The sequence below is a fragment of the Rhinatrema bivittatum genome, chromosome 4 (genome assembly GCF_901001135.1).
Source record: "Rhinatrema bivittatum chromosome 4, aRhiBiv1.1, whole genome shotgun sequence".
NCBI lineage: Eukaryota > Metazoa > Chordata > Amphibia > Gymnophiona > Rhinatrematidae > Rhinatrema > Rhinatrema bivittatum.
Window position 1 is genome coordinate 51759451 of NC_042618.1, and position 13809 is coordinate 51773259.

The 13809-nt window shown below is 38.2% G+C and overlaps 1 protein-coding gene across 3 annotated transcripts in view; it reads left to right on the forward strand.

Annotated features, from left to right (window-relative positions):
- Positions 1-13648, forward strand: part of ZBTB25 (zinc finger and BTB domain containing 25) — a 50515-nt gene extending 36867 nt beyond the window's left edge. For all 3 annotated transcript variants that reach the window (XM_029598111.1, XM_029598113.1, XM_029598112.1), the window contains exon 4: positions 9608-13648. In XM_029598111.1, coding sequence (XP_029453971.1) covers positions 9608-12030 — 2423 coding nt within the window. In that variant the 3' untranslated portion in view covers positions 12031-13648. The remainder of the gene's footprint in view (positions 1-9607) is intronic.
- The last annotated feature ends 161 nt before the right edge of the window (positions 13649-13809 follow it).

Here is a 13809-nt window from a genome sequence, read left to right on the forward strand (position 1 = left end):
CTTCTGGCTATCCTGGAATATATAGCAGCAAGAAAAAGGAAGTTCTTTGCCTCCTCCTGCTGGTGAAAGAGAGGGATCCCAGAAGTTCAGACTGGTCTGCTAGGACTCAAGGAAAGGAAATTAACGGGTAAGATTAAATTTCACTTTATATAAATAAAAATACAGAACTGTTTATATCAGGTATTTAAAAAAATTATACATAATACATTTAGCACTTAAGATATTGATGAGATATTTTGAATATCAGATTAACATTTCTTAAGTTAATTCAAACCCAAACTCTGTATTTTTATGTCAGAATACCAAAAGTCACATGTAAGAACTGGATGGAAGTCACGCAGTGCTATCTGTGAATATTCCAGACTGTGCATAGTTTTTTCCTCAGATTTTAATGCTTTGCAAGTTCATGCATTCAGATGCTAAAAATTTATGGCATGTTTTTTTAAAAGATTTTTTTTTATTTTTTGGGTACATTTTTTAAAAAAAATCTATTGCAGGAACTTTGTAAAGATCATAAAATATATCACATTCCAAAATTCATTGTGCTTGCCAAAAGTTTGAAATCTTTTTCTTGTCCAGTCCTTAAATCTGGTACTAAATCATAGGAGTTTTGGACTTGTTAATGTCCAAAAATTCATATCAGTTTGAGTCCTTCAGTAGGTTCAGAATAATCACAGGCTGCACATCCTGTGGAATCCTATTACTTTAATACTAATATAAATCCCTTATAGATATTTATTAACTTTTTTCTTTTTTTTTACTTCCAATTTGTCGGACTCTGTTCCACAAACTTTTTCAGCCTAATAGGCAGTAAATCATACAGTTTCAGAAACTTTTAATTGGTTTTTGGTGATGGATGCTATTGACTTGCCCACTGCAGGTTGTCTGGAGGTGCCACAATGCAGAGGAGGTTTCCAGGAAGTGGGGTTCTCCATATTTAATATCCACTGACCAGTTCATAGTGGCAGTAAACAATTCCGTGCCGTATCATTCTCGGAATAGTTGAAAACATTTAGCCTGAGCATTCACTACTCCCACTATTTGCTCAGTTACTACAGTAATGCCTTATAAATACAGGGTCTGGAGTGTGTGTGTGTATATGTATATATATATATTTTATTTTTTTTTTAATGTTCTATGTAACAGCATGACAGACCTCTGTTTACGTGTTATATATCATATAGTGTTCTGTCAGACTGTGTTAATTAGATTGCTGTCCTGTACATTCTTCTGATGTGGTAACTGCAAAGCCAAATGGCTTCCAGAACTGAGGGTGACAAACTGAAGGTGACAAACTCCCTAATAAGAGGGTTCCCTCAGTTCCCCTTCAATATACTGCTGATATTTGGGGATGGTGCCAAAAATGGCCTTGAAATAACCAGGCATATCAAGAAATATCAAAGATATCATGTGCTATTTACACTTTTCTTTTCTGCCTGTCTCTGGTTTATTTCAAGTTTATTGGTGATTTTCGTCCTATATCTGACCCTTGGCACCTTCTTTGCTTTTCATGAGTAACTATAGAAGCCATGTGATCCTATGTACCTTCTTGGTGTGAAAAATAGGGCAAATCTGCCATATGCCGAAAGGCTGACATTTCTGACCGCAATTAGCTAACTGCCAACCAAGCAAAACCCTTTTTTATTGAAACGTGCAGTGTTTTTTTACCAAAGCTGAAGCTAACTGGCTAAAGCTTTCATCATGATTTGTAATTACTTGACTAATTGTACTACTTATATATAACTTCAGCACTCTTGAGTGGATGTTTGCAACAGGTAAGATGGCCCACTAAGCAAACATACCTTTTTTTTTTAATGACATACTTGCACTTTCAGTTTATTATTGGCATGCTCGTGTCACGGTCTGGCCTTGCTGCACGGCAGAGATGTCACCTTCTTCTAAGCCAGCATCTTTCTCAAATTAGTGCAGCAAGCCTTATTTAGATAATACAGAAAGTAAAATGGACATTTGAAGGGTGGAAGGCCCCTGGGTGTTGGATAAAATACAAGAATGCGTATGTTAATCTACCCAGATGGGTAGAGACTCGAAGAGGAAGGCGATGGAAAATGACTTGGATAAGGAGCGATTGTTCAAAAGTGGCCAGTCTTCCACAGATGGTAACTGGGATGTATCCTGTGAACCAGAAACACTGGGCAGATTAGATGGGCCAATTGGTATTTATCAGGCATCAAATATATTATTGACAACAAAACAAATAGTTTTGATATTTTGCTGCATAGGTTAATGTATCAATTTAGTTTAAAAAATTTTGGACTGTCAAAACATAGCAAAAGAAGCTGGCAGTTATTGTGAATATCCCAGGAAAGATACTATTTGCATAATTATCTGTGAATTATAAATGACTGATCATGAAAATTGAGGCTGTAAAGTAGTTGATAACATTAGAGTTGTGTATGGAGAATGAGATCAGGAAATCATAGTAGCCACCAAGTCTAGAGAAGCCATATTGTTTTGCAAGTTTGGTGCTCTGCTTAATCTGTTGTTGTGTTTTCTTATTAGCCTTGGTAAGTGTAAATTGGTAAAATTTCCTAGTCAGCAATAGGGTTCTAATTGTAGCAGAAAGTTAAAACACTACAGACATTGCATTATTTGGATGTTACCAAATACCAGTGTAGCTTCTTAATTTTACTACTCAGTACACTTGAGAAAAAGTATAATTTTCTTTCTGAAGTCAGAAAGCATCCGTTTACCTTGTACTCTCAAGGTTTTGAAAGCTGTGACTAGTTTTTTCTAGAGTGAGCCTCTATACGGATCTGCCTGGCGTTTCAGCAGATAAACTTTGTTAGCATATCATGATACTTTTATGGGAGAATGGTGAAAACCTTTTATGCTTGTGCATCAGACCCCGCAGAGCAGATGTCGTGAGTAAAACGTTGCTTTTTTCTGGAGGTCACTTATCTAGCATTGCTCAGAAGAGTGTTACGTTGAATGGCAGACTAACCTCTTAGAGAGAGATTGCTATAGTCACTAGCATGGAGGAAGAGAGAGGAGCATTAACTAGGAAGTGCTCTCTTAAATGACAGTGGTTGGTCAAAGCCCTACAGATTGCTTGTTCTTACATAGATATATTGAGTTGGAGTCCTTGGGTAGATACTGTGTATCCTGCTTTAGCAAAAGTAGCCAGGCATCACAGGAAAAACATGCCTTTAATTCAGCAATTCCATATTTGCCAGCATTAAAATAAATAAGGCCTTTGTATCATCATTTTGCTCAATCCCCCAAAAATATTGCTCTGGTTTAGTTCATTGTTTTCCTCATTTAAAATACTGGGATAAATCTGAATAATGTTTGCACTGGATCTGTTTATCTCATATTTAAATTCAATAATTCATCATGTGAAAGGGTGGCTTTTGAAGAACATTTCCCATTACCCACCAGCATAGATGAGTTGCACTGATTTCCACCTGCGCTGAATCTGTTTCTAGCAAAAGAAAATACCTAATGCTCTTAACTATCCAAGTAAATCCTGGTAGGTTTTGAAAAAAATAATTAGTGGTGATATTTTTTAATCTTTTCTAGTTGTAGAAAAACAGATAGCATGTGCACCATCATTCAAGGCTTATCGATCCTTAAAATGTATAGTGTCAACATGTCCAATTTTATGAGAACTACTTTTGCCTACTGATGTGAAATACCCTTATATTGTTTACATACACAGTTTGTTTTCTAAGCTGTTGTCTGTCCTACGTGGCCAACATTACTTTTTTAGATGAATTTTGGATATTTTGATGTAAAAAAAAATAATTGAAGACTTTTCAATTTTTTTCTCAGTTTCCTTAAGATTTTGACAAATAAATGTACTTTCTAATCAGTTCTCCAGTATATCTGTTATTTTTCTTCTCACGTACAAAAAAGCTTTGTCATTTAATCTATTTTGTTCATTTCTTATCAGGACCTTTTAGCTTCTGTTCCCCTCTCACACATGACGACTCTTAGACGTTTCTGCCATTAGGAGCTCAGGTGCTGGTGTTTGGCCATTATGTTACCACCATAAGAACAGTGTTGCCCGTGGCTTGGTCCTCCCAACTTGTTTTCTGCAGTGCCCCTTGTTGTATGAATTGGATCAACAGAATCCTGAGGCACAGCTTAACCCCAATCTCCCACATTGTAGTATAAAATACTAGCTGTTGGGACACTGAGATGGTATCCATGGATATTTTTGATGATTTCAAGTAAAATTAGCTAATGCAATATCTAGCAACAAAAACATGAAAGTTTGAAAGTGTTCAGGTATGTGTGATGGTTTTAAGGGGAGGCAGCATGTTTTGTTAGCTGAAGAACAAAGATTAAACAAAAATGTATTATTGCAGATGATGTATGTAAACCAAGAAGGCTCTGGAGAATGCGGTAGGCCAGGGGTGGCCAACTCTGGTCCTTAAGAGCCACAAACAGGCCGGGTTTTCATGCTGTCCCCAATGAATATGCATGAGAGAGATTTTCATGCACTCCCTCCCTCCGTCTAATATCTTATGCATATTCATTGTGTTTGCAGCTGTCGAGGACTGGAGTTGGCCAACCCTGCTGAAGGCAAACAATTCCATCCAGACTCAGAAACTTGGACTTGTTACATTGTGGATCCTCTCAGTATGCCTACAGCCATAGCCATTTACTTTCTTCCAAGGCACAAAAAAAAAGAGAAAAAAATACACTACAGTTTAATTCAGTATCTTGTCCTCAAGGTGTTTGAATCTCTTTTCTCAACCTTTTTATGTAGTTAAAACCATCTTCAGGCAAAGGAATGTCCCAGGCCCTGACCAAACAGAACCTTTACAAAGCAAAACTTGTAGGTGTTTTAATATATCATGTGTATTCAGATCCTTTTATTAGGCCCTTTGTATCCCTACTAAATTTCATTCATTTTCAGATAGGTGCTGGCACCCCCAAAAAAATGTAGATGCGTATTTTGTTAATGTTAAGGCTGCGTCATGCCAGCAAAGATCTCTATAAGGCCCAGGTCAGATTGGCAGAACACCCTGAAGAATCGAGAAATAAGTGTGTGTGGGGCACTAGTTGACTCTGTTGACTGAACATGGCCCAGGACCCACAGGGTGATCCTTGGCTGACACAGGACCCACCAACGGCTTTAATATTTGGACGTTGCAAATTTTGGTTTTGGCATGGGTGACCAAATGTTTAGAAGAAAATATATGAACTTAGTAGGGATTTAAAAAAAAGGTAAAAACCAAAAAAAAAAAAAATTGGGTAAGAAACAAAACATTTCTTTGAAAATGGCAGCATCTGACAACTTTTTTCTATCTTGTAGCTGGATTATATAGCAGTTAGGAGGGCCAGCTAATAGCTCAGGGTGAGGTGTTGGTGGTGGTTTAGGGGCCAGTTTTACATGCAGACTAAGACGTACGAACAGCACAGTTACACCTAGGTGAAGATTTGACGACATTTTGGAGTGAGGAAAGTCTCACAAACATGAGATTTCTACTGTTATCTCGCCCTAGCTTGATGGTACCCTGTTATAGAGTCCATCAAGGTAGGGCGAGAGAACATAGAAATGTCATCTTTGTGAGACTTTCCTCACTCCAAATGACATCAAATCTTCACCGAGGTATAGGGTGCTGTTTGTACGTCTTAGTCTGCAGTAAAACTGGCCCCTAAGCCACATCCAACACCTCACCTCTTGCTATTAGCTAGCCCTCCTATAGGCATAAAAATACTTGACTACTATGAAGGCTTCCCCAGAGGTGCTCGCTCTCTCTCTCCCCAGTAATTCTAAAAATTACTCTATTAACACGCCCCTTTCTCTTACTGCGGGCATTATGCATGTGATGATATAGCATTTTCATGAATCTAGGGGTTGGTTTGGAAAATGCAGAAACTGTGTGTGGTGATGCCTCTCCTGATCTGAGCCTGCCTGCTTTTCTCATGACTAAAAGTGTATACGTTTTGGATCCCTGCACTTATTTTTTTTACCTGAGGAAAATGGTGAGCAGTTTTCAGACAGCACTTTTACCCAGGTAAATGACACATGAAAACTTCCTGGCCTAGGATGAATGCATAAGGAATGCCAGCGTGGTTGTGAATTAGTGGTATTTCATTATCCACTCATCATACAAATACGAGGATCATCACCAAAAGTGGAGAAAAAGAGCTGGTTGAGGTTATGCATGTATATATTTCTATGATCGGCAGTATTTTTATTTGATTTATATTCCACTTTTCAGGCACTTCAAAAGGGAATACATTCAGGTACTTTATTTATTTATTTGTTGAGTTTTATATACCGTCATTCCGTGGAGCCATCAAGGTACTTTAGTTATCTCCCTGTCCTCAGAGGGCTCACAATCTTAAGTTTGAACCTGAGGCAATGGAGAATGAAATGACTTGCCCTGGGTCACAAGGAGAGGCAGTGGTATTTGAACCCTTCCTTCCCTAGTTTGCAGCCTGCTGTTTTTTTTAACCATTAGGCTACTCCTCCACTCCAATAGATATAAAAGGAAAGATGTATTTTTCTATTAATACTGCAGCATATTTTGCATTTTTTTTTTTTTCATATAGCAGTGATTTTGGTGCTAATAAATCCCAGCTGGATCTGGGCTTGCAAAATAAAATACATCCTGTTAAAACCGGTTCTGTACTGCAAATCAGTTTGGAGAGAGAGATAGCAAGGGCCCTGCTTCAGTCATTTTATTACATGCCTGGTACCAGCATATAATTAAGAATGTAAAATGCATTTCAACGTCGTATTAGAATTTTAAGGTGCAATAAAAAAAAAAAAAAAAAAAGGCAAACACAAAAGAAATGTGCCTTTTTCTTGATTTATTCCTGATGCTCAGACACTTCTTTGCTTTTGTTTCCCCTTAACAGTATTATTGCCACCTTAAAAGCAAATGGTTTGGTATGGGAGAGTACAGTGTGTGGACTTGATATAACTGTCCCTGCTCATTGGCCAGAAGGCGGCACTGATGGACAGGCTACTGTTTTGCAGTCTACACACGGCACTCTTGCTTGAGCTCAGAGTCCACTGTTCTTTTTAACAATTTGGTATGAAGGGTTACGAAAGGGAACCATTCCTCTCCTGATGTTTGAATAAAACAATCTTTGATGAGAGAGGAGAAAAAGTCAAAGAACAGGGACATTAAGCTGCAGAAACGTGGTGACAGTAACTGCAATACACACTGGCCTGCTCATAGCAGCGGGGCACTTAAAATGAATTCGGTATTGACCGAATCTTTCGTCAATTCCGTAAGTACAGTTCGATTTGAACTCTCAAAGATCTTGCAATTTTCAGAAAGTTAGGAGAAAATGGTGTTTCCTTTCCGCAAGGGCAGCAGTGTGAAATTTTAAATTAAAACTTTCAAGAAAGTTAAGCCCCTAAGAGAAAAAAAGTAATGAATGTATAGACAATTTATACTTTACAACACCCTCTTCTTTTTTTGGTTTTATTTTATATTTAAACACATTTCTCTGAATTTATCCAAGTTGTGCTGATTGAAAATCAGCAGTTGATGATAATTTTTGATTCACTAATGAGGTGAATTTAAAGCAAAGCTAGAGCAAGCTCAGGGGGGATGCTTGATAAAGATGTGCCCACCGGAGGGCAGCTGAAACACCGTCCTTATGTTACACAACTTAAGGAATGGGTGCAGGTGATAACTTAATTACCTTTTGAGACATTTGTTTTGGAAAAAGAAATTGTTGCAATCTAAGCAACATCCTTGTTGGTTTTAGAAGTCTTAAATTTCATGAAAGGAAGGGGGAGGGAGGTATGAGACAAGATGGAGAAGGATTAAATAATGCAAAAGATGCGGGCAGATATGAGCACAGGGCTAGGGAGACTAGCAGGTCCACCATCCTAATATTCATAAAATTACTGCACCGTCGTAGAGGATGATAGGGACATTTCACTCACGCATTTAAAGATGAATTTAAAAAAATTGGGCGCACGCTGAAATTGGGAGATGGACACATTTCTGGCACTTGCGTGTGTCAACCCTATTTTTTTTTAATGTGGCCAGATGGGCGCTCAAGTACCGATTCGCAAATATCTCCCATTGGACAAAAAAGAGGGACAGGGTAGGGGCATTCCGGGGCATGGCCAAGAGATGTGCCTGGACGCGCATCCAAGTCCAGTGCCACGTGATTTTCCTTCTGCTATGGAGGTGTAAAAAAAAAAAATTTCCAGGTATCTAGGAAGTGTTTCAGGGGTCTGGGTTAACTGGCGGGGGGGGAGTGCAGGCCAACAAACCAGGGGAGTTTGGAGGGCCTAGCTGAACACTGGGCTAACTGGTGGATGAACTGGTGAAACTGGTCATTGGCTGGATGCATGTTTGTTATACCTTTACTTGTGAAGTCCGTAAGCAGACTTAAGCTGTTGGGCGCATACATGTTTAAAATTAAGCTCTCATACACACATGCCTAGGTTATTTTGTAACATGCGCGCATGTGTGTGTGTGCATGTTATAAAACTGCCATGTATCTGGGTGACACACATGTATATATGTGCCTGCATGCTTGTTTGAAAGTTACCGCCCCTGGTTTTGGTTAAAAATTAGCAAAATTGCCAGTAGTGAAGTTCTGAAAACAAACATCTTTTTGGTAAAATTGAAACTGAAAATAAAGAGATTTCTTATTCCAAAGAATAATGTCTGAAACGCAAGTACCAATGAGCCTGCTAATGGAGCATCTTTCACTTCACAAAATATGACTGTACATGGAGAGCCATCACCCAGGAGGGACTATATGAATGTGGAAGCTAGTTATAGAATCTGTGATGTGCTGAGAATAGCAATGGACTCAATATGTTTTGAAGTGACTTAAAGACAAGAGTAGTGAGGGCTAATAGTTTCTCAATCAAAAGCCCATTTGGCTGTATTAGTGCCGATTAGTCTAAAGATATGAAGTTTGGGTTCAGTGCATGGTGATTTGAGGGTATTCTTTCTCAAGTTAAACCCATCTTACTGCATTCTTCATGGTGATTTCACCTGCATCTGTGATGCTGCCTACCTAATAAAGGAGAGAACCCTCAGTGGGCTCTAAACCCTGATCCCCCATGTGGAAGTACGCAGTGCTCACCCCGAATCTGCTGGGTCAGCCCCTGGAATAGAGGGAATTCAGAAAAGCTAGTTTCTCTGCTTTCACTTGGGATTGTTACACATTCTTTTGTTATGGATATTAATCAGCTTAAGAAATACGGATTTTAGAAATTCAGTTCTTAAAATTCAGTCTCTTTCATTGTCTGTAATGTGGTGTTTGTCACTGATTCTTAAAAGTACAATGGTGGGACCATAGTTTGTGAGGCCGCTGTAGCACACACATCTCCATATGTCTACCTTCAGTGCCTTCCACTGCAGGAATAGGCTATGGTTCCACTATTGCAGTAGTACAATAAGAGATTCATATTAAAAACAAAAAAAATTTGAGTTTTAAATAAAATACTTTCCAAAAATCATATCTTCTTTTATGGTGATTTTATAGTGTTCATTTACACTAATGTGTTTTCATATCTGTGATAGCTTTCCTTTAATCACAGTGTGCGTTGCTGCTGTCAGGGCCATAGAGTCATGCATAACAATTTCAGTCGAAACGAATCCTGCAACATTGTTTTCAAGTTCATTCTTTCTTTGATTTCTAGATTTGTCTGACCAAGAATCTAGCAGTAGTGTATCACCGCTTTTGCCACCAGCGGTGGAGGACGAGGGGGAGCCACCATTCAAGAAAGCCCAGTATACCTTTAGACAGGATACGTCTTCACGTGCTGTCTCTCTTCTAGAACTTGAGTCTGCGTTTCGGGGCATCTTCCCTCATTATGACAGTCCAAACCTTCATTGCCATTACAAGTGTACCACTATCAACTGTGACAATGTACAGCTGGAAAACCAAAGAGCAGTCAAATTTGCCCACAAATGGTTATCAGACAGAACTGTGACCTATTGTAAGAGAACAAGAATTTACTGGTTAGTATTTGAGGAGGGCCGAGGAATGTACTGCTTTCTTTGTAGGAAACACGACACCTACAACAAACAGAACAAGCAGAAGGTTTTCAATACCACCCCTGCAATCAGATTTAAAAAATCTGCTCTTCAGGATCATGCTGAATCCCAGCAACACATGCTAGCAATTCTGGCAGAACTGGCTGGCAGAGAGACTACAGACCATGTGCTGGAGAGTGAAAAAGAAGATGTTTCCATACTCTCTAATTCCTTCCTTACCGCATACTGGCTTGGCAAAGAGGAGATCTGCTTTAGTAAACTGTTTCCACTCCTGAGGTTTTTGAAAGATCCTTGTCTACGTGAAACAAATTATTTTGAAGCTGCAGAGTCGGTGGAAAATGTCTATCTAAGTCTTGGTAATGTCATTCAAACGGAGATTGTCAAAACTGTCCAGCAAGCTGCTTGCTATGGTCTTTTACTTGGAAAGCTAAGTGATTTTGGATCTAGAGATTTGCTACTGACTTTTATTCAATATGTTGAGCCCTCAACAGCTGAAGTCAACATTAAATTTTTATTTTCCAAATACATTGCAAAACCATTAAGAGAACCAGAATCTGATGCAATTGTAAAACTGATAAAAACTAGCATTCAGAAGCTTGGACTTCCCATCCAAAAGATGGCTTCTATTGTAACTGATGGAGCCGATGTTCTAACGTGCAAGACAACAGGAGTATCAGCGCAATTGAAAGAAATCAACCCAGCTTTAATTCCTTTCCATTGCCTGTTCCCAAAGTTAGGTATGACAGTCATTGGTGATCATGTGCAAAATCAGTGCATAGCTGATGTTGAAGAATGGATAGCTGAGATATGGAAACTGTTTGAAAATTCATCTCTTTTGGTAGAATTGTATCTAGATGAACTTCTTCAGGTAAGAGGTCTACACAAGATCTGCCCCAAAGTGAAGGCTTCAGTCAAGCTTATTCTAAAAGATAAATGTAAAATTAGACACTCTTCATTGATCACCTCTGTAATGGCAGTCTACAATGACTACATTGCACTTCTTAATACCTTTCGTGCAATTCAGGATGCCAGTGATACAGGAAACACATTTTTCAACAAAATAAGTTCTATTCAGTTCATAGGTACAATATACATACTTAAGGACATTTATCCAATACTTCTTGCTTTAACAAAGATCTTCCAAAAAGGAAAAGTGAATTTTACTACCATGGAGTCCTCTGTTTATTATGCAATACATCAACTAAATGAAGTGGTTAACAATAAAAAGGCTCTAATAATGCTTAAAGAAGATCTACAGCCAGAAGGACGATTGGGATTATCTAACATATTTCTGGGTGCAGAAGATGAAAAATACCTTAGCCAACTTCTAGAAGTTTACGTTTCTGCAGTTAAAAACAATCTTCACAAAAGATTTGACTCCTACTTGCCTTTGGTTTCGGCATTTTCCATATTTAATCCTCTGCTTGTTCCAGCTCTGGAATCATCAGATTTTAGTGAATATGGTCAGCCAGAAATTAAGCTCCTTGCTGATCACTTTTACAGAGAGGCTAAAGAGAGAGAAGCCAAGGTTTTAAAGCTCACAGAAGAATGGGGGAAGCTTAAGTTTGAACTTTTTGAGTGGAAAAATTGTATTCCTGCTGCTGTTCTCACAGGTGGAGCCATGACAGTCACTGAATGGTGCCTCAAGCATCTGTTCATTTTGAAGGGTGGAATGGGTCACTCATATCCTAACCTGTTTTACCTTGCTGAAGTTTGTCTGTCAATACCAGTTACTAGTAAGTGGCCAGAAAAAGCACTTCAAGCAATAGCAAATTTGAAATTAAAAACTGAGCACAAGATAAGGAGTGACCTTCTTAGCAGCTGGATACATATCATACAAAATGGTCCAGACTTGCAGGCCCCAAGTTGTAGTCACCTCATTTACAAGGCCATTAGGGCCTTTATTGAGCAGAGGAAAACACAACTGCAACACCACACTAGAACCAAAGTGGTGGAAAGCTCTTGCATCTCTGACCTTAGAAGCATTTCAGCGGAGACCTATCCAGATTTGAAGGAAGAAACTTGTTTGGAAGCAAAGGAGGTGATTCACGCTCTAGGACTTTAATCAGCTGCTCAGCATTCTGAAGACGTTTTCTGGTGTGGAGCTCTCCTAGCTAAGGGAATATATTAATACCACCAGTAAGTTTTTAAAGGGATAAAGATTTGCTGTATGCCCAGGATGGAAGGAAAAATCTTACCAAATAGACTCTAAATCCATATTATAGCTATCACATACAAAATTTAACAGTTTCATTTGTCAACAAGTATCTAATTTAGACGAAAGCGATGGGGGAAATTTCTTATTAGGTCAATCTGGAAGAATGTGTGAAATGATATTGTATATCAGTATTTGCAAAGGGAAGCAAATTTAGTGATAAAAGTCACTGGGACTGTTAGGAAGCCATTTTCAACTAAGCATCCCCATCTAGAGGCCTGGATCAGGCACGCTTCATCTAAAGGTTTCCAGGAGGTAGCTGAAGAATAATGTATGCAACAAGTATTGAGTTTTTAATAATTCAATCAAACGTTTACCTGTAAAACTGTTGTTATTGAGCACCAGGAGGCCAACAAGCTTGTTGAAGGATGTTCAGTGTGGATTTTCAGAGTGTATTTCTCACTATACTGCTGTAGTGTTAAAAACACATGGATTAATGGAGACTTTTAAAGCTCACAAAGGCCTTCACCAGGCCAAGTGTGAATTTTGTCCATTTCTGATCACTGTATTATGCCAAAGATAATAAGCAGTTAGAATAGGAACAAAGAAGGTTGAAATAGGGTCTAATGTACAAAAATATGAAATCCTTCAGGAGCTGGGTGGTATTTACATTAGAAAGATCACCAAAGTGTGGGGAAACATTCTACTTAGAAGATCAAGATATTAAATATTTTTCTGAAGATGATTTACTACATGCATGTTAGTGGGAACAGTATAGTCAAGTTCCACAAAGCTATCAGTTGTAGGCAAACTTAAGAAAGTAATATTTTTCCTCAAAGGGTAATTGAGTTTTGAAGGTGATTACCAGAATTTGTTCCAGGCAGGGTTCAATTGGGGGTTGGCCCAGTTCATATGAAAATGAGTGAAATGGCCTTTTTTTTTTTTGTCCACAGTTTTCTGTGTAGCTTAGCATATTTATATATTCAGTGTTGTGAAGATCTTTTATAAAATTTTCCTACTTTGAAAGGCTAAACAAATAAGCAACTATTTTCATAAATATATATGTGCAAGCCAAAACGTGATACTCAGTTTGTCTTTTTTTTGTGTGTTTTGTATCCAAGTTGTGGTTCTCTCTTAATAATTAACAGCATGGGTAATGCTGGTCAGTTTTACTGATGCTGTTCGACTATTTGTCCCAGGAACGGAATCCTGAGCATTAGCAACAACTTGACATCATAACTAGAAATACTCACTGTGATCAGCATATCTCAAGCCTACAGCTTAGCTATCCAGTGTGAGAGACGAACAGTCATACATTTGACTTGGCATGTCTATTATAAATTATATTTTTAATCTAAGTTTTCAAATAACGATCTTATTTTCACTGGGTTGATAACAGATACCGTAGATAGGGACCTCCATTTTCAGTTTTTAATTTTTCCCAGGAATTTATCAAGGTTTACTATTTCATAAACAACAACAACAAAAAAAAAGGAGAAAATCATTGGAAAAATGACATATTTATCCAGAAAAAAAATCAGAGTTTATTTTGGTAGACAGAAGCCAGGACAATAAAAAAAAATTATGCAGATTTTCCCTCAACAGAATTCCTGAATCTATCCCCATTTCCTTCCTAGTATGTGCCTTTCTCTCATCCACTTTCTCATTGCAACAGTATTCGTTCTTGCT